The sequence below is a fragment of the Natrix helvetica genome (assembly GCF_964273705.1).
Source record: "Natrix helvetica genome assembly, chromosome: 1".
Lineage (NCBI taxonomy): Eukaryota > Metazoa > Chordata > Lepidosauria > Squamata > Natricidae > Natrix > Natrix helvetica.
In genome coordinates this window covers 73,278,120-73,299,874 of record NC_138548.1, presented here as the reverse complement: position 1 = coordinate 73,299,874, position 21,755 = coordinate 73,278,120, and the positions used below count along the sequence as shown (strand labels likewise).

At 40.1% G+C, this 21,755-nt stretch overlaps 1 protein-coding gene across 1 annotated transcript in view; it reads left to right on the top strand.

The window, feature by feature from the left end:
* The window catches only part of UBR1 (ubiquitin protein ligase E3 component n-recognin 1), a 73,391-nt gene that overhangs the window by 49,705 nt on the left and 1,931 nt on the right, over positions 1–21,755 (top strand). Inside the window, exons 32-46 of the mRNA XM_081967604.1 lie at positions 1,352–1,504; positions 2,205–2,302; positions 2,704–2,794; positions 3,831–3,979; positions 5,466–5,521; positions 7,470–7,566; positions 9,258–9,325; positions 9,688–9,844; positions 12,826–12,913; positions 16,261–16,394; positions 17,129–17,237; positions 18,672–18,728; positions 18,932–19,009; positions 19,754–19,924; positions 21,607–21,708. Coding sequence (XP_081823730.1) covers positions 1,352–1,504; positions 2,205–2,302; positions 2,704–2,794; positions 3,831–3,979; positions 5,466–5,521; positions 7,470–7,566; positions 9,258–9,325; positions 9,688–9,844; positions 12,826–12,913; positions 16,261–16,394; positions 17,129–17,237; positions 18,672–18,728; positions 18,932–19,009; positions 19,754–19,924; positions 21,607–21,708 — 1,608 coding nt within the window. The remainder of the gene's footprint in view (positions 1–1,351; positions 1,505–2,204; positions 2,303–2,703; positions 2,795–3,830; positions 3,980–5,465; positions 5,522–7,469; positions 7,567–9,257; positions 9,326–9,687; positions 9,845–12,825; positions 12,914–16,260; positions 16,395–17,128; positions 17,238–18,671; positions 18,729–18,931; positions 19,010–19,753; positions 19,925–21,606; positions 21,709–21,755) is intronic.

Sequence of the window (21,755 nt, the reverse complement as noted above, 5' to 3'; positions counted from 1 at the left end):
CCACACCTATAATGCAGTGCGTGACCCCCAGTGCGCATACGTGCATGACAGTCGCTTCCTCCCCCCCATTTTTTGTATGCTTTTTTCTACCCACCCCAGGCTCCAGAGGCTTTATTGGAGCCTGGGGAGGGCAAAAACAGTCTCCCCTGCCCCCCTGGAGGCCCTTCAGCTTCCCTGAAGTTTCCGGAGCACAGAAAAACGGTCCTACGGGCAAACCCAAAGTTCGGGAACGGACTTCCGGTTTGCTCATAGGGCCAGTTTAAGCCTTCAGGGGCCTTCCGGAGGCTTCCCTGAAGGCTCCTGAGGATGAAAATGACCCTACGAGCAAACTGGAAGTCACTTATGGTTTGCTCATACGGCCGGTTTAAGCCCTCCAAAGCCTTCAGGGGCCTTCCGAAGGCTTCCCTGAAGGCTCCGGAGGGCTTAAACTGGCCCTACGAGCAAATCGGAAGTCTGTTCCCAAATTTCGGGTTTGCCCGTAGAGCCGGTTTTTTGTGCTCCGGAGGCTTCAGGGAAGCTGTTTTTGCCCTCCCCAGGCTCCTATAAAGCCTCTGGAGCCTGGGGAGGTTGAAAAAAAACATGCAAAAAACGGGGGGAGCGCCTGTCATGCGCGCATGCACACTGGGGATTGTCATTGCATTATGGGTATGGCATGCCCACGCACAACCGCCCTGCGCTCCCCCTGCTTTTGGCACGCGTTAGTGATGCGAACATTCAATTCTTATTTTTTTCAAAACCGCTTATCTATTGCTTTTGTCTAGGTTGAGCTGTTGGCTGACAGCTTTTCCTAAATGTTAGTTTCTGCTCCATATAAATGCAAATGAGTTCAGGTAGTCCTTGATTATTGACTGCTAATTCAGTGCCAGTTTAAAGGTAGGTTGCAAAGGGTGATTGTTATGATTGGTCCTTGAAGGTACAGGTATTGCATCTTTCTCATTGTCACATGATCACAATTCAGGTGTTTGATAACTGGTGCACATTTATCATGCTTGCAGCATCCTGCAGTCACATGATTATCATTTCCAACCATTGCAACCATTTTCAAACAAGCGAAGTCGATGGGGAAGCAAGCAGGAAGTTGCAAATCATGGTCTCGTGACATATTTAATGATTGCAGGTTATGACTACAGTCGGAAATGATGTAGTAAATCAGGGACCATTATATGACATTTCACTTTATAATCACATCACTTAGTGGAGTACTGGTCACAATTTCAGTCAGTAGGTGAGGGCTGTATATACTGTAATGATTTGTTGGTGAAATAGTCAAATTGATGGATACCAAATTTCAGAACTGCATGTCTGAGTTAGGTGGTTTATTCTGAGATGTCCATTTGAATATCCATTTCAGATACTTTGAAGCCATTCAACTGAATTCTCGACAACGTCATCATGTTGAACAGGTTTTTGATTTAGGGAATGGCGAGTACCTTTGCCCACTGTGCAAATCCCTGTGCAATACTGTTATACCAATTATTCCTTTGCAAGAAGAGAAAATAAACAGGTATGTGACTTTCTTTCCTTTTTCCTATATTTTAAACTGCAGCTGTTTTTCTTACATTTACAGGGAAAATACACGATTCTTTCCCATGTTATACAGATCGTCCTCAACTTTTGACCACAACTGAGTTCAAAATTTATGTTGCCAAGCAAGATAGTTGTTAAATGAATTTTGCCCCATTTGGGGGCCCCAGTTGTTAAGTGAACTGTTGCAGTTGTTAAGTGAATCATGTGATTGTTAAGAGACTCTGCCTTCCCTCCTTGATTGTGCTTGTCGGAAGGCAGCTGGGAAGATTACAAATATGATCACATGACGCACACATGACACACACGACAGTGCAGCTCTCATAAATACATGCTAGTTGCCAAGCATTTGAATTTTGATGACCTGACCCTGGAGATGTTGCAGTCATCATAAGCATGAAAATTGGTCTTAAGTCACTTTTTTCAGTGCTATTGCAACTTTGAATGGTCTCTAAACGAATGGTTGTAAGTCAAGGACTATTGTATGAGCATTTTATTAACAAATTGTCCAGTGTAAGATCTTTCTCAGCTTTGTAGGAGATACCAATTTTTGACAGCTAGAACAACCACAGCAAGATCAATTCATATTTGAATAATCACCATTGTAACTCAATAGCTTTTTAAATGATGTCATGTGTGTAAAACATGCACATTCCATGGCTCTCTTTTTGTATTGTCAGTGAGGATGCAGAAATGGTAGCTCAGCTTCTGTCTTTGTCCAAGTGGCTAGAGATTGTTATGGCTCGGATAGCTGGTTACAACAAGAAAAGCAATAAAGGTTAGTGAATCTCATGGAGAACTTTAGAATTGAGAAGAACTCTTTTAAGATGCTGTTGAATGGGTTAAGATGTAATCCCATTTGTTTTCCAGTTACAAAATTGTTTCCATTGATCTTTATTATTTCTCATAATCTTTTTTTTCTGGCTGTATTTCACTGGTGCAGTCAATATTCTATTTCTTTTATGATTTATTGATTCCTTCTTAGTGTATTGTCTATACTAGTATATTGCATTAGGATGGCTTTGTCATTATTTCTACATTTAAAGGTCACTAAATATAAATTTTGACCAAATGACTAAACTGCATTTTTATAATAAAAGTAAGATTTTTTTATAGTAAAAGTATTTATTTCAGTTAGTTGAAATCAAAATGCAACAATCTTTTATTTGTTTTTTGAAGAAACCAAAATTGCCCCATCTTTACTTAATAAAGAAATGGAAGATGCTTCATCTGAATTCCATTCTATACTTAGCTTTGGAGTTCAGCCTTTGTAAGTATTGAGTTACACTTATAATGTGTTTGTTACACATATATTGTGTATCTATCTTATCTATCTATCTATCTATCTATCTATCTATCTATCTATCATCTATCTATCTATCTATCTATCTATCTATCTATCTATCTATCATAAATTAGCAACTTTACATATGCATGTTTCTTCTATATCCAAGAGATAAATTCAATTGAAATATTTCTTGTTCATGAAATATTTTGAAACATTATACAGTTGCTGAATAAAGGGTAACTATACTAGTTAGTTCATTAAAAAATGGACATTCCATTAAAAGCTACAGTATACATAGCATATCATAGAAAATAATTACATACGGTGACAATATGCTTTCTATGTTACCTTTTTAATGTACCGTCTTATGTTTAAATGAAGTATTTTTATTGAAAATGTTATAATGAAGCCCATTTATACAGTTTATTTTTATTGTCTCTCGCTTTGTTCAAACAAACAAAAAGAAAAACCATTAATTTGAATTCCAGCTAGTCACTAATGACTGCTTTAGGAATGTCACTTCAACTGGTTTAAATTTAGTGTTAAAATTTACTTTAATTGTGTAAAGAACCAAGAATGATACAGTCTAGTGCAGGGGTGTCAAACTCAATGCCCATGGGCTGGATCCAGCCCAAGGGGTGCTTAGATGTGTGGGGCCGCTCTGGAAACAGTGAAGGACCAGCCTGCAGTGCCTCTGCCATCAAAAACGAGTTCCCAATCTCCGTTTTTGGCTGGGATGGCCTCCTTCCACCCTCTGCCAGTGAAAACAAAGCATTAGAAGTATTCTAATAGTTGAAGTCCACAGAGCTGAAAGTTAACAATTTTGTTAAACTACAGTACTGTTTTCCATTGAGCAAACACATCTAACCTGAAGGACTAAAATTTCAAGCTTGGTACCAGGAATTGTAGTTTTCAATGACAGTTTAGTATTGCACATTTCTGACATAATTAGGTATGTAACAATTTATCTTTTGAACATTATCATGACCAGTTCACAGCTTCTGGGTTCCTTTCACAGAATTGAATATTCAAACAGCATTAAAGAGATGGTGGTTCTCTTTGCCACAGCAATTTATAGAATTGGATTACAAGTTGCCCCTAATGAAGTTGATCCACGTATTCCTATGATGACTTGGAGCACTTGTGCTTTTACAATCCAGTGTTTAGGTAAGCCAAAAATTTGAATTTATGAGACCATTTGAAATAAAAAAAATATTTTATTTGTTTTTTAACCTAAAACAGTAAGCAACTATATTTTTGAAAATAAAGAAAAGCTATTTAAAGTAGTTAATAAAATCTTGGTACAGAGATGCTAAATGTATTTATTAAATGTATATGTCACTCATCTTGCTGTCTGCATAATGTGGGATTATGCTATACAAAAGTTAGATCCTTACAGTCCCCATTAACATTCTGTGCTGCTAAAAGTGGATAGTGATTTTTTTTATTTTAATTTCAGAAATTACTACTTTTTTGAAGGTTTCCCCCCCCTAGTACTCCTTTAACTGGTAATAATAGTACTACCCACCACGAAACCATTTTAGAATATTGTCGTAGATGGGAAAATATTTGTTGCTCTAGACTTGGTACAAGGATTATATTTAGGTATAACAGCAAGAAACATTTAAATGCCCATGGCTAATATCAAGTTTAATAATATCCATCGGCTAAGCCTTGGTTTATTAAATAATTCTACTTTGTACTTCAATTTCTAATATTCAGTATTCTAGTGTTCAATTTCTAGTATTGAAAAATGAAAGGAGACTATTCTGTGCACTAGTGCATTACTAAACAGATGTAACACATCTCTATCTGTACAAATCCAATAGGCTGAAACAGAACTGCTAATTTAGAATAAGTCTAACTATAATGGAGCTTGTTTCTAATAAGGCTCCTAGAAATAAATTCTGTACAATTTAATACAGTTATAATTTGCTATTGATATGGCAGATTTCAAGTGAAATGAACAAAGAATGAATGAACAAATAAAATGAGATTTGAACAAATGAATTGGTACATCACTCTTAGATGTTGTGCTACACCAGGGGTTGGCAAACTTAAACACTCAAAGAGCCATTTGGACCCGTTTCCCACAGAAAAGAAAACACCGGGAGCCACAAAGGTCCTAACCGGAAGCCCCCTGTTCAATTCTGGAGCTGACCGGAAGTTCAGTTCCCCCACCATAGAGTCTCCTCCTAGCACGGCATACTTTTTCCTCTACCTGTCATAACCGAAAGCCCTATCAATTGTGGAGACAACTGGAAAACCCTTCCCTTGCCATAGAGTCTTCTCCTGGCTCGCTGTGCTTCTCTCCCCCCCACCCCCGAAGCTCCTCTCAAAATTGTGGCTCCGACCAGTGACGGAGCCGCAGCAGAGGGAGGAAAGAGCCACATGCGGCTCCAGAGCTACAGTTTGCTGACCCCTGTGCTACACCAACTCTGACATACAAGTATGACAGATGTAAAAATAAACTCATGGCGAAAGCAAGATTTTTGATACCTATCGAATTGCATTAAAACCAAAATCTTATCCTATCCCATTGAAAGCAGCAGTTCATAGAGATTTATTGGAAGTGAGCTGTAAAGATCTGGCAATTTTTGACCACTATTAAAGTATACCTTATTCACTTTACATTTTCTTCTTGCTTTTAAAGAAAATCTTCTAGAAGATGAGGGCAAGGCTTTATTTGGCTCTCTACAAAGTAGACAGGTATGAATGACTAGTAATAAATGTGTTTTTATCCATTGCCAAGGTAAATAGACTGATAGTTTCTTGAGAGAGATCCTTCTAATTCTTGAAATTATATATATTCATTTTTTTAAGTTGAAAAATGTGCTTTGTCACACAAGGAAAAAAATTAGTATTTTTGTGGGGGATCAAGAAGCTGTTTATATACATAACAAAACATAATTGTACAGTTATATAATTAGCTGTAATGTAAACTGCTGAATAGAAGATTGGCTTTGCCATTTATATTAATCTGTATATCTCCAGACAACAAGGGTTATGAGATAAAATCCAGATAAAATTGTGATTTTTTTTTCTTGAGTTATTATTTTCTATTCCTATTTATTATCTCTTCTTGTAAAACACTTCCAAATAATAGGTATACTTAAACAGACACTGGATTGTGCTAAAGATGCTGTAGTTGCATTCTGCACTTTTGTTTTTTAAGAAGGACCTCAAGCTAAATATTGTGTTTTCCCCAAAATAAGACCCGGTCTTACAATTTTTTTGGTCGCCAAAATAAGCACTGGGGTTTATTTTAGGGGTAGGTCTTGTTTTTTGAAGTCGCAATGGAGCAGGAGGCAAGGTGGGGGGGGGATTGAGGACGAAGCAAGAAGGCAGGGTAGTGGAGGAAGAAGCAAGTTGGGGGTGCGAAGCTGCCCCATGTGCCCTGCAATGGCTTGCCAGAAGGCCCCACAGTCAGGCCATCAACATGTCGACAACTGCCTGGCATGTGGCGGCAGCTTCACAAGCCCTGTGCAGATCACCAGCCCGCTTCTTCTCCTTACATGCTGCTGCAATGAAGCAGGAGGCTGAGCAATGCACTGATGCCACAGCCACTAAGTGAGGCAGTGGGGCGGTGGAGGATGAAGCTAGGCGGGGAATGGAGGACAAAGCCCCAATAGTATCCTTGGCCACCCAGCCTGCAGAACCTTGATACTGATGGAGTAAGGCAGCATTAGCTGTAACAGCCCTTTCCCTGTCTCACCCGGCAGCAGCCAGTAGGGCGCCTCCTGCCACCACTCCTGTTCCACCATATGTTGTCTGGAGCCCTTGGGGGTTTGCCTTGCCACCTGCTTTCCAACTCCCACCAAGCTCCCATCTCTTCCCAAAAGCATCCTGCTTTCCAGCTCTGTTCTCCGCCGCCACATGCAGGGCAACAAAAAAAGACTATGGGACTTCAAAAAGTTCAATCAGACCTTCCAACTTTGCGAGATCTTTTTTTCCCCCCCGAGAAGTTGGAAGGTCTGATTGATCTTTTTTTTTTTAGCCCCACAAACTTCTTTTGTTGCCCTGCACGCAGCGGAACTGGAAAGCAGATTAGTGAAGGGTGCTTTGGGGAAGCAAGGGGAGCTGGAAATCAGGTGGCAAGGTTAACAAAGAGAAGCTTCATCTTCCATGCCTCGTTTCATTCTCCAGCGCTGCCACCACCTCGCTTCATGGCTACGGTAGCACCCTCCCCCCCCGCTTTGTGTCAGCAGCAACCAGACAGAATGGGCAGGCAGCCAGCTGCCCAGGCTCTTAAGTAGGACTTACTTTAGGGATAGGGCTTATATTCAGTGCAGTTGTGGAAATCGGAATAGGGCTTATTTTTGGGAGAGGTCCTATTTTTGAGGAAACACGGTAGCTGACCATAACCTAGTTGGATTTCTCTATATGTTCACTATTTGCTAAACATATGTTCAAGTGTTAGATATTTTTAAGCAATTTTTTCAGATTGTACCTTGAATGTTTATTTTCTCAATTCACTAATATATAAATTCTTAGCAAGGGGAAGTAAATGTTTCTCCACATGTGTATTTCCCCCCGTATTTGCTATTGAGGTATATACTGACCTAATTCTTTAAGCACTGAAGATAAGATTCTTTAAGAAAAAGAATAAGAGAACAGTTTCATTAAAACTTCTGTCTGTTTCTTCTTGCACTTCTAGCACAGTGGCCTTAAAGCACTGGTACAATTTGCAGCTGTTCAGAGGACTACAGTGCCCCAACATGTGATCCAACAACATCTTGTACGTCTCCTAGGAGGTAATGTGTTTTTCATCACAAGATTTGGAAAATATTTCAAATCTTCTTCCAAATGTTTCTTTCCTAATACAGTTGTGCATTTTGATAAATAGTGTAGAAATAAGCAAGCACATCTAGCATTGCAAGACTCTAGACACTCTGTTAGATCAAAGTACATACACTTGTAGATTTTAACAACGGTCATCAACAAACATCATGATAACATCAAAATTGCAATTATGTAAATCGTGTCATTTTATGATGATATAATACATATATAAATATTTGCCTCCTGTTGACCCGTTCCTTCATAAAGATGCCTATGTGAGGGATAATTGGCTAAATATCTCAGCAAGAACAACCTCACTTTGAGATTAAATGTTAAAGGAAGAGTTTATTGGAGGCTTTTGTTTTGTTGAATTTTTTCTGGAGCAGCAGGTGTTGGTGGGGAAGCTAGAAAAGGAATACAGGCGGTTCTTAACTTATGGCCACAATTGAGCCCAAAACTTCTATTGCTGAGCAAGACATTTGTTAAGTGAATTTTGCCCCATTTTACAATCTTTCATGCCACAGTTGTTAAGTGAATCGCTGCAATTGTTAAATTAGTGACATGGTTGTTAAGTCAATCTAGCTTCCCCGTTGACCTGCCTTGTCAGAATGTCGCAAAAGGTGATCACATGACCCTGGAACACTGCAACCGTCATAAATAGGAACCCAGTTGCCAAGGTCTGAAGTTTGACCACGTGATCATTGGGATGTTGCAATGGTCGAAAGTGTGAAAAACAGTCATAAGTCACTTTTTTCAATGCTGTTGTTACTAAATGGCGTGTTGTAAGTCGAGAACTGCCTGTAAAAGCAGTGCAGATTTGCAGCTGTCATTTTCTAGGATTCAAGACAGGAAGGTGTGACAACAAATGTCTAAGTGTAGTGCATTTATTTGATTATGAATTTGTTTTGTTTGTGCTCAAACCATAGCAATTTTCTTCAGCTTCGCTTTTTAGGCTTAAATTCATTCTTAGACAAATCTGTTCCACTTCTCTTTTGAAGTTTAGTCCATCCTTTTCTTTAAATGTACCTCTGCGTTTTTCCTTGCTGCCGTGTGCCTTAATAAACCCTTTAAGAACTATTTTAAACAGACAGGTTGTTGCCTCGAGGAGCTTATAATTTGGTAACATTGAAAGGCCCAGAGTACTCCAGATTGATTACCGGATACAGCAGAGTGCTTAAAATGACCTTGTGTTTCTTTGTTAACAGAAAGGGGAAGGCATTTTATTTTGCATTGATCCTATAGCTATCTTGGAGGGAAGAAGGAAGATAGTGGCAGCAAATACTAGATAAAGGCAGTAACTGCTCTATCATGCCAGATTGTGCTGCTTGAGTTTTTGCAATACATTATCATTTGTCTAGAGGAGTTTAGATATCTAAGGGAAAGGATATATACTCATGACAATAATGTAAACATTGTATTGTGTGGTGGCGTAGTGGTGCAGGCTACTTCTGCTGACTGCTGATTGCCAGCAGTTTGGCAGTTCAAGTCAAGGTTGACTCAGCCTTCCATCCTTCCAAGGTGGGTAAAACGAGGACCCAGATTGTTGAGGGCAATATGCTGACTCAGGTCTGTAAAAGCACTGTGAAGTGGTATATAAGTCTAAGTGCTATTGCTATTTCAGTTTACTGTGCTATTTTCTGAAATGTCTGTTTTGCTTTTGTAGTTCTTTTGCCAAATTTAAAAGTGGAAGACACACCATCTCTTTTAGAAGTAGACCTGTTCCATGTTTTGGTAAGTGTATTGATGGCTTCTTCTAATGTTAATGTTCCTTATTTTTTGAAACTTACCACGTAGAGCCAATACAGGTTGTTCTTTTCCTCCTCTAGAATCATATCTGTAACGGTTCTTTTATGTAGTTGTTGAAAATAATACGTTGAGATGACATTCGTTTTCATTTGGATTTGATTTCAGATCATTTCTATATCCATCTTAACATTAATTAATTTTAAAATGTGGTATCAGATTTAATGGTTTTGATGGGATGTGATTTATAGAACTTTTATTTTTAAAGCATATGTTGTATGTTGCATGCATAGGTATTTTAAACATCTATTATGAAAGCCGAGTTAACCAGTTTCTTATTTCCTTTGTAGGTTGGATCTGTGTTATCATTTCCATCTTTGTATTGGGAGGATAATGTAGGCTTGCAACCTTCAGCTATTAGCTCAGCTTGCAATCAACTCTACCTCTTCCATTTGTTTACTATGGCACACATAACCCAAATTATTCTTACTACAACAGCAGATGAAGGTATATTTGGTTTTAATGGTTTTTAGATAATAGATTAAATCACTTTGAGATTCTTCTGCCAAAGTTTTGTTTTCTTTCCATTTATATGTATAATAGTACCGTGTTTCCCCGAAAATACGACCTGTCCCAAAACTAAAGCCTTGCCACATTTTTCGCGTGAGCAAAAGTATAAGCCCACCCCCGAAAATAAACCCCCTGGACAACACCCCCTCCGGCCAGGCAGAGCACCGCTCACTGACTTAGCATTATCCCAAAAGCGCCAAGTCGCAGGAGCCGGGGGGAGAGCGCTCATGTTGCTTGCCGCCTTCGGGATACCGCTAGGTTGGGGAGTGGCGTTCTGCCTGGCCGGAGAGAAGAGTTGCCGGGCGGCTGCTCCCTTGTGAACTGGCTCCTGAAGAGCCGGGCACAGCCTCAGGGGCGAAGCAGCCATGAGGTAACCATGCTCACGAGCAGCCGCCTGGCAAATCCCCTCTCCAGCCAGGCAGAGCGCCATTCACTAACCTAGAGGGTATCCCTAAGGTGCCAAGCCATGTGGCGCTCTGCCCACCCCCCAGCTCCCGCGGCTTGGCACATTCGGGATACTCCCTAGGTCAGTGCATGGAGTTCTGCCCGGCTGGAGAGGGGAGCTGCGCGAGCGCCTGTTCTGCCCGCAGCCTCACCAAGCCCTTGGGCAGCTCTCCCAGGGCACCGGCGCTGCCGCCCGCCGCCACCCCGCTCCGAGCATAACTTCCAAACTCCAAAACTCAGGGCCGAGTCTTCCAGCATCGGCTGCTCTAGGAGTGCTCTCTATGGTGGGCCGGCTGCTGGAAGACTCTCTGTCCGGCAGCCAGCCCACCATAGAGAGCACTCCTAGAGCGGCCGATGCTGGAAAACTCGGCCCAGAGTTTTGGAGTTTGGAAGTTATGCGTGGGCGGTGGCGGGCAGCAGCGGCCAGCGGCGGTGCCCTGGGAGAGCTGCGCAAGGGCTTGGTGAGGCTGCGGGCGGAACAGGCGCTCGCGCAGTTCCCCTCTCCAGCCGGGCAGAACTCCATGCACTGACCTAGGGAGTATCCCAAATGTGCCAAGCCGTGGGAGCTGGGGGGGCGGGCAGAGCGCCACATGGCTTGCCACCTTAGGGATAACCCCTAGGTCAGTGAATGGTGCTCTGCCCGGCTGGAGAGGGGATTTGCTGGCGGCTGCTCGTGAGCATGGTTACCACATGGCTGCTTCGCCCCTGAGGCTGTGCCCGGCTCTTCCGGAGCCAGTTCACAAGGGAGCAGCCGGCCGGCAGCCCCAAAACAATAAGCCCTCCCTGATAATAAGCCCAAGACCATATTTCGTGGGGCAAAAGAAAATAAGCCCCTGTCGTATTTTCGGGGAAACACGGTACTTGTGTGCGTTCTTGCCTACCTTCCCTAACCTAACAGTGCAAGAAAATCAATAGAGCCCAGAAATCCATTGATCAAATCCATTTCTCTCATAGTCCTGGCATTAGTGGCTGTAGACTTAGGTCTGAGAAAAATAGATTCATGTTCTGCCAACAGCTGTGAACAGAAGAGAGCATTCTGGTGAGGATAATATCATTGCACAAGATTTTTTAGTTTTTGATTTTCAGGTGTATTTCCTGGTCAACCCACCTGTGCATTTGTTCCTTTTTGTCATGTTTGTTCCCCCACCCCAGTTATGAATGTACCAATGGCTGTGCCAGGCTTAATTTAGTATATTGATATTAATAAAATATGAAATAGTGTAGGATGTGGGTACTTAAAGAGACTTTCCCTACTATCAGCTGATCTCTAGGCTTCCAGAATCAGTTGATCTCAGTAGACTGATCAGTTCTACAAGCTTTGATGCAGGTCTTATTTGCAGGTGCTGTATTTTCTTTGTGTATTTGCATATTGTTTTCAGTATTACTGATTCAGAATCCTTTTAAAAGAAAAAAGTGATATATGATTTAAATGAATAAATAATTATAGCAGATCAGTAAGGATGTTAATGCTTTGTATTCAGTAAAAGATTGATATTGTAGCTAAAAGAACACTCATGCTCTATCATTTATTTAACCACTTTAAAGTTACACGCTATATATACTGATCTGTTTGCTTAACTTTCTTGTCTATTGCAAACAGAATTTACTTAAATGTTAGTAATTTAATAATGAATATATAAGTATATATGTAGGGTTAATTTTTTGATTGGCACAAAACAAATATGTTTCTATGTAGGTATTTTCCAATGATTTTCCTTTTTTCTTTTGGCATATTATTTTGGAAAGAGGTGAATTCTTTTTACTATATGTTTGTCTTTCATGGGCTGGAAGATAGGAATTAATTGGCATTTAGCAGGTGTTTAACCTGACCTGGATTGTATTTATCCAGATGGAATGTATATGATTGATAACAATTGCCTGCACCATTTTAATTTGGTTTTCAATTGGGATGCGGTATTGAATTTACTTTGGTTTCTTTATGGAGAAGAATAGTTTTGCTAGTTGGGACTTCTTGGTACTTTTCAGTACATTTGGGCAAAATATTCTTTTGGACTTAGGTAGCCCTCCTTTGTAGTTGTTCAGGTCTTGGTAAACCAAAAGTTGTCCTTGGGATTGTGCTATTCAGTAACTAAGCCACTGATCTATGATGTCCTGCTAGATTTCGTCATGTTTCCATGGCTGTACCTATGCAAAATCAATGGAAGATTCATACAGAGCTTAGAGTGGGATGCCATCAATGTGCTGGTAGGTTTCAGCTCTGATTCCCCTTGCCATTCAATTCATATTTTCAAAATGCAAAAACTGATGAGCTGGATGAGAAAGAAAATGGGCAATTAAATCCGGACAAGATGGAGATATTATTAGACAGTTCCCAGCTGGGGTGCTTTCTATTTTTATCTTTCACTGGGTTCAAAGGTCATATTGGTACTATTATGATGATGCACCAGATGCAAACATTCATAAATAAATCAGATTTGACAGTAGTTATTAATTGCCAATAACGATCTTTTCAGATTGTTCCTCTGGTCAGATACTGAATGATAGTGAAGAAACACGTGCTGCTGAAGCTTTTTGCAAAGAGATATGCAGATACACAAATCGGTAAGATAAAAACATTGTGTTGCATTGGTGTCCCACATTCATCAAAAGAATGGGGGAAAGATTTCTTCAATTCAGAGATTCACAATCAATAATTTGTTTATGACATTTACTAATATGTTGTACAAACATATCAGTGAATAAATTTCATGAGGAAAAGGGATTAGGGCAGTAAAAAATAAAAATTTAGCTAGAAAATGCTATGTTCCTCCCTCCCTCCCCAAGCTCCCTTTTATGTTGATGGGATTTATAATTCTTTTTCAATATACCCGTATATACTTGAGTATAAGCCGACTCGAGTATAAGCTGAGACCCCTAATTTTACCCCAAAAAACTGGAAAAAGTTATTGACTCGAGTATAAGCCGAGGCTGGGAAATGCAGCAGCTCACGGTAAATTTCAAAAATAAAAATACAGGTAGATAACAATAAAATTGCTAAAAGTGTGTGTGTGTGTGAGTGAGACAGACAGACAGAGGAACAGAGAGAGGGAATCAGAGAGAGACTGACAGAGACGAATCAGAGATGTACTTTTAACTACCTGGCAGCGGCGTTTTGCCTTGGGGGGCTCCTCAGAACATCCCAAGACTTCGGAGGGAAGTTTACAGCCCTCCCTCGGAACGCTTCGGAGGGAAGCTTCTGCAAAGGCGAGTGACAACAAGTCTCCCAGGCATTAATTTGCCGAGCTGTGCGCACGCGCCTGTTTTCGCCGCCCAGAATCTCGCCGCTGCTCCACGCCGTGGAAAACAGGCGCCCGCGTACAGCTTGGCAAATTACAGCCTGAGAGACTTGTCACTCGCCGGGGTTATGCAGAAGCTTCCCTCCGAAGCCCGAGAGGAGGGAGGGAAGCGGGCGCCCGGCACACAGAAGAGCCGCATTAAAATGTTTAAAGAGCCACATTTTTTTTTTTGTTCACTGGAGTATAAGCCAAAGTGGATTTTTCAGCCCAAAAAGTGGGCTGAAAAATTCGGCTTATACTCAAGTATATACGGTACATATTTAATTTTTCTCCTCCTTTTTAGTTGAAAAAAAAGTATACATATATAGTCATTGTGCTTTATACCCCCCACACCTAATTTTGGTTGAGCTGTAGACCTGGTTCCAATTCCCAGCTATTCTCATCATTATCTTTATATAGTTGTACATCCTTACATGCCCCCAATTTGTGATTCTGTCTTTTTATCACAATAGTTTCCCATTGTAGGTATATTTCATGTTTCCTCTCCATTTTTCTATACCTTGGATTAGATTACCCTTAACTATCTCTAGATGGCAATCTTCGCTGTTCAGTGTTCATTACACTTCCCTTAATGTATTATATAAAGTAACAGGCGGTAAACATCTCACTTTTGTTCATTATCTTAAAGGTTCTATATATGTCCATATTTCATAGATTTTGACCCATGCTTAGTTGTCCTTCTATTGTCATATTCACTCAATTCGCAACTCAATTTAATTATCATGTCAAATAGGTAAATCACAAACTCCCCATATCAGTTTCATATTTATCCATATTCCATATATTTTAACTTTTATTTAGTTATCTTTCCATTATCTTGTTCAACCAGTTAGCAACTTCATTTTATTATCATATTTAGGAATAAAGCCCTTATCTTAACTCTTTATTTCCCTCCGTTTCTACCCCTTCAATGTCTCTCCCCCCCCCCTTTCTTCTTTGAGTTCTTTTATAGCTATCTGCTTCTCTGGATTAAAAATTCTAATTAGGCTTGATTTTACCGATTTATGTATATTTTTTTAAAATTTCACATAGGTCTTCAAATTCCCAGTTTTCCATGATGTCCACTTCCAAAGTTACAGTTAATTATACATTATGCAGTTCTTATTTCAGAGTTCTGTTCCACCTTAAGTCTACCTGCTTCAATTGCTGTGGGGAAAAACAATGGTGGCCTTCTTAGTCTTTTGTTCTACCTTAATGTCCAGATCCAAAATTGTGGTTAGTTATTCAAGATTCTGGACCACCTTAAATTCAAACCGGAAGAGAAGCTGGGGCCATCTTACTCTTTTGCCGAGTGGGAAAAAAAGGAAGAAGAAAGCAAAACAAAATGAAAAAAAAATTGTATTTCCAGTTTGAATTCCGTTATTATTATGTTGTTATTCTTCCCCTTACCGGGTCCGGTCTCTGGTAGCTACTCACAATATATCACTTGAAACAGGCTTGCAATCCGCCAGATTTGGATATTCTTCTTTGGCTCCTATTTTTCAAAGTTCTAATTTATGGCAGTTGGTTAATTAAAACTTCCCGCACAAAGTTAGGCTATCAGTAAGAAGTGTTTCTTTTTTTGGGAGTTAAGATTTCTTCTTCCTTTTTTCCCACTCGGCAAAAGAGTAAGATGGCCCCAGCTTCTCTTCCGTAAATAAATAGGGTCACAATGGCTCATCAGTTAAGACGCTGAGCTTGTCAGCTGGAAAGCAAACAATCTGGATTCAAAATCTGAGCACCATTAAATGGGATAAGCTCCCAGTCAGCTTCTGCCAACCTAGCAGTTCAAAAGCATGCAAACTTTTATAAATAAACAAATAAATACAATTATGTGCAATGTTATGATTTATTTTTGGCTTTGCTTTGTATACTGCCTAAGTGGTGAACCACTTCATTAGGAAGGCAAGGTAATAGCTGTTTCAAACTGAAGGAAAATGGGCCAAACAAACTATGACTGCTTGATTCATCTTTTAGATTAATCAGTGCAGCAGGACTGGAAGCAAATATGATTTAATGCAATGTGGCCAAATTATTAGATTTATTTATTGTTTTATAAGCATAGTTATACTTACTCTAATGGATCCCAAGGTGGCGGCGCCTTAGACGCTGAGGCTTTGAGCTCCTGGTGTCACAGTGGAGTTAGGCTTTAACCAATTTTGTTGTATTTAAGTACAATGACAATAAAGATTATACTTTATCTCCTTCGGAGAAGGTTTATCTAAACAATAACAAAATAAATAACATGACTTTTGACAGAGCAACACAGAGGAGAAAAGGTGATAAACAGTAAAAGGAAAGCAGAGCATAAAAATGCCTTTATAGCAATCTGCTTAGCAGCCCTTTTAATAACAGTAACAGGTTGTACATTATTTGAATATAACTGGGTACTTCAAGGGTGAGATTATTTTTGCCACTTTTCCATAAATGTTATCAAATATATATTTCCTGATGCAAAAAAAAAGATTTTTATTTTGGAGCATAGCAGATGAAAAAAGAGCATCACAGCTTTGGTGAGAGGTTTTTTATAATACATATTTTTCCACTATGCCCTGGTCATTTATTTTTAATCAGTTAGGATTTTAATCCAATTTCAAAATTTTGAAAACACTAATTGCATTTAAATTGTTACAGTTGTTACAACTTGCAAGTTCCAGGTTGGTATTTGTGGGATTGCATAAAGAAAGGCATCACCCCCTATCTCCGGTGCGCTGCTTTATTCTTCCATTATCTGCTGGCAGTACCTCCACCTGAAGAACTTTCATCCGGTAAGTACCTGAGTAGGCTACCTCCTTAACTTTGAGGTGTTCAAATTGAGTTCAAATTGTTCAGGAAACAAAATGTGCTATTAAAGGTGGGTAAAATTTAAAATATCAATTCACATCCATCACATGTTCAATTTCAAGCAGTACTTGCTATTGAAAATCCTCTTCTTAAAATATTGCTCTTTGCTGTTTTCTGGTAACTGCAATTATCATGAATATAAAAAGGGGGCAGCGTAATGCTTATTATTAAGGTTCCCCCCCCCCCCCCAAAAAAAAAGAAGACACATTAAATTATAGAAGCTCAATGTTCTGTTCATTGGGGCTCTTTCAGACTGGAGAGCAAATAATCCTAATTTCTTGTTAACTCTTCAGTGTCAGTTTGCCGTCTGAGTGGTAGAATTTCACATCCTTTACAGAAATGATCATCATGGCAATTGGTTGTTATATAATAGGTTTCCCCAGTGTAAGAAAGCTGTTACAGCTTGAATTATTAAGGTTACAGTCACCAATAAAATAAACCAGCAGCTCTGCTCATCTGTAAGAACAAGAATCTCCATGAATTCCTTATGTGCAGACTATTGTCTCATTCTGGTTATTTACAGTATTTTTTCATACTGATTCAATTGATGGACTACGTAGACTGCAGTTTTTGAATAGAGAAAGCTTTTATCCTGGGTGGTGCGATTAATATCTAATTATTATATTGTATCTAATATCTAAAATTATTCTTTTAACAGTTTCAGAAGAAGATCAGTTCAAGGCACTTTGTGATTATCTGTCTCTCCCTACAAATCTCTTCATGCTTTTCCAAGAGTATTGGACTATTGTGGAGCCCTTACTTCAAAGGTATTCTTTATTGATAAAAAAACAACAGCTAATATGCTATAGCCAAACAAATAAACTGTATTATTAACTGATACACAACATACTAAGATAATATATGGGTTCTCACAGTCCAGTGAACCACACACTACTCATCCTCATTTTGTATACGTGTTAGGAAGCAGACTGCCAGTAGAGAACAACCATGATCTAAATATAAGTAGATTAAAAAGTTTAGTATTCATTTACCTTATTGTTTGGACTATAAGGCACACATGCACCCCAAAAGTGGGTGGAAATGTTTGTGCATCTCATAGAGTGAATGTTGCCAAAGCCCCATCCACCTGCTGGCCCCCACCCTTTGGCCTCCCAGAAATTTCTGGGAAGCAGAGGTCAGAAATTTGGGGGTTTCTTCCTCAAAAGCTAGGTGTGTCTTGTAGTCCAGAGCATCTTATAGTGTGAAAAGTACAGTAATCATATTTAATAACTAAATATAAAACAATTCTAAGTAATTTTATACATAATAATTGCTTATCTGTGATTTTGATTTGAGGAAGAGCCAATCCTCAGTCTTGCTGTCAGCATAGGAGTTTCTCTTGGAGGCAGGAATGAAAACAGCTTGAATTAATTCCAAAGTGAGATTTGCAGACGTAAGAACAAAAAGATTAAAGGGATGGCTCGGGAAAGCTGATTTCAAGAACTAATAATGGAAAGGCATGATCTGCTGTGTACTTGGCCACTGTTCTCTACTCCCAGAGTTCCTCAACGTCTTGACAGCCGTGCACTTACCTGTTCAAATATAAGTGCTTGAAATGTGTTTGTCAGGGTAGGATTCTCATGTAGATATCTAGAGATTCAGCAGTGTGACATCGCTGTTAAAAAGGCAAATGGACTTTTGGCTATGCCAGCAGAAAGATGTAATTCCATTCTATATTAAATGGTTTGATTCTGAGCAAGATATTTTTAAAGAGCTTCTGAAAAATTGTGGCAAATACAAAAAAAAGCAGTGAGGTTGATCAGAGAGAAGATGCTTAAGAGAAAAGCTTGAGAGAAGTGGATAGGTTTCCCTTGAGAAAAGTTACTGAGAGACATAGCAATTTCAACTATTCTAATGGGTGTCACATTGAATAAGACTTAAACTTTTCCCTTGCTGCCTCAAAGTGCAGTCCATAGAATAATTGTTATGTGAAATAAGACATATTCCAGCTGAATGTTAGGAAAAGCTTTTTAATTGGATAGAGCAATTCAACATTGAACCAGTGAACAAGAGACATGCTATATTCCCCTTTGCTGGATTTGTTCAATAGCTGGTCAGCCATCTTTTGAGATGGTTTAATAGATTCCCACCTGAATAGGAAACTATACTCAGGGGCCTAAATATTTCTTCCATTTAGGATTATATGACTTTATCCTTGTTTTTGCCACTGACAAGACTGATAGAAAGTTTTTTTCAAACAGATGGTGCACTGATCCTGCTGTGCTTTGCTTCTTGGAGGGAAAAAGTATTGCAATAAGGTAAAATTCATTTTTCTGGCTCTACTTTTACACAGTGTTTCTCAATCTTGGCAGTTTGAAGATCTGTGGATTTTATACTGAATGGGGAATTCTGGGAGTTGAAGTCCACACATCTTCAAGCTGTAAAGGTTGAAAAATACTGCTCTAGCAGGTGACGCCATTAAATCCTGGCATACAGCAATTCTTTTTGTTTGAACAACTAGATATCCAAGGGAAAGAAATAAATTGATAGAGCTTCCAGAAGACTACAGCTCCCTTTTGAACCAAGGATCTCAATTTAGGTGAGAAATCTGCTGATTAGAAACACTTATTATTTCATTGAACTGAATTAAAGATAAGTAAAGAATCAATCTCAATCCATTATTTTTTTTCCTTGCTATCCATTTAAGGAAACAAATCAACATATGATAGCTAAATTTTCAATACAGTTTCAGATTGAATCATCAGATTCTAATTGACAGTTCCAGATTTCTTTGTGAACACACTAACATTTGAATATTAAAGCAAACAATGATTTCATGTTTCTGAAACTGTCCCAAGTCTCTTAGGTTTAAGCCTGTATTAATACAAAACTGTTTGCAGCTAGCTAGTTTCATTCTCCATTGTAGCTGATTTCTATTTGCAGTGAAATATAACAATGCCAAAAAATACGTTCTATTATCTACTTTCTAATTGTCTCGTACGAATATTAGTGATGAAATAGTGTTTGTTGATGATTTCGCACAGTAGTTCCCAACGTGGGGCCCACATCCCACAGGGGGGCAATTTGATTTTTAATGGGGGCAATTTGAACCTTGTTTAAACCAAGTTTAAACAAGTTTTAGGCTTCCTCTCTGAGAGTAGAATTCACTTTCTGAGTAAAATAATTATATGTTACAAGGGGGACATCAGGATTTTAGAGATGCTTAGGTGGGGCATGGCCAAAAAAAGGTTGGGAACCACTGATTTAGCACTATATAAGAGCACCTTTCAAAATAGCTATCTTGGTTCCAAATCTTATTGTCTAATTAATTTTACATTTCCAGGTGCCCTCGATCGTCTGATGATGAAACCAAACATCCTGTCCTATGTTTGTTTTGTGGGGCTATGTTGTGTTCTCAAAACAGCTGCTGCCAGATGCTAGTAAATGGAGAAGAGTTGGGGGCGTGCAATTCACATGCAATTTCTTGTGGTGCTGGAGTTTGCATTTTTCTCAAGTAAGTGACAGCTGGAAAATAAAGCTAATCTAAACTAATTGGGGCATGGTGATGGATTCCCAATCTTGTGCATGCCAGATATATTGGAGAATAGCATCCATAATTTAGATGCCAACTCAAGGAAGGAAGTGTTAATTGTCCCATGATAATTGTTCTGCCTTCTTTTATTCATGCAGGGATAAGCAGCCAGTTTGGATGGATTATAGTACAGTTAACAAAGACTGGGATGATTCCTGAAATTGGATTGTGTCTTCAGTAAAAAGGAATCATAGAGATATGTTTCTTACAGGGACGTGCGGTCAGAGGAGGCAGGGGAGGCAGAGCCTCACCTCTCATCATGAAATAATATATAATATATAATAATAAATTATAATATATATTTCCTCCCATCCCTTTTACATGGTTCCCGCTAAGCTCCGGTAAGGAGAAGAGCTTTTGGGGAGTGAAGAGGAAGAGGAGGGAGGAGGAGGAGGTGCGTGCGCGGGGCGGTGCCAGCTGGGCAACGGGCAGAGGCAGGAAGGTTCTCGGAAGCGCCAATAACCTTCCTGCCTCGCGCACTCCTCGCGACTGCAATAGACATCCAGAAGTGGCAGGGGTTGTTGGGCTGGAAGCCCAAACCCCATTAGCCACAAAAGCCGCTTCTGGACGTATATTGCAGTCGCGAGGAGCGCGCGAAGTCCAGCAGAGGCAGGAAGGTTCTCGTCGTTCCCCAGTCGCTTTCGTGGCTTCGTCAAGACGAAGTCTGGGAGCGCCGACAACATTTCTGCCTCCGCTGGACTTCGTCTTGATGATGTCGCCGCAGCTCCCGGGACGGACGGACGTAGCCAGAGTGGTGCCAAGGCAGTCCGGCGGGCGAGCGAACGAGGATCAGGCTGCCTGATCCTCCATCGCTCGCTCGCTCGCTCTTTTGTCCGCCCGGACCGCCTCGGCGCCGCTCTGGAGGTCCGGCCGTGCCCAGCCGCTGCGGCGACATCATCAAGATGAAGTGGCTTGGAGGCGAAGTGCTTTTCAGTGCTTTTTTGTGCGTCTGGCGTTTAGGTAGATAGCTGGATGTCCTAAACGCCAGACGCTCAGAAAAGCACTGAAAAGCAGCTGCTGTTGGGGACTGCGGAGCGCGAGGCGGCGGAGCGCGCTCAGGAAGGCGGGGAATGGGATCACGTGTGCTGGAGGCTGAGGCAGCCTCAGCCTCCAGCACACGTGGTCCCATTCCCCGCCTTTCTGATGATGTCACCAGCCTCACCAGCCATAAACCTCACCGCACGTCACTGTTTCTTAACCTCTACCAACTTTAAGATAGTTCCAAGCTGGCTGGGGAATTCTGGGAATTGAAGTTCAGACATTTTAAAACCGCTAAGGTTGAGAAATATTGCCTTACAATATTCAGAGTAAATATCAGTGTTTATTTGGGGGGGGGGTTGCCCATGTCGGTGTTTATCTTGGGGGGGGGGATTGCCCATGTCATAACTCTCCCTACTTAACAAAACTGTGATCCTTGGGAATAGTGGAACAGGTAGGTATGCTATCTAGCAGAGAAAAATAAGTTGGAAACTTTTTACGCAGACTTTCTTTATATATGATCTTCTTTGTTTGCACATTCTTAACATTTTGTACTAAGCTTGCCAGCAACTTTCTGTTAGTAGGTTTCAGATTTTTTCAACTGTTTTTCCTATTTTCTTCTTAAGAATCAGAGACTGCAGGGTTCTGCTGATTGGTGGCAAAAATAGAGGTTCCTTCTGTCCTGCACCTTATCTGGATGAATATGGAGAAACTGATCCAAATCTGATGTAAGTTACTGTTTTCTTTTTATTTTGTAAGAAACTGTATCATCAAT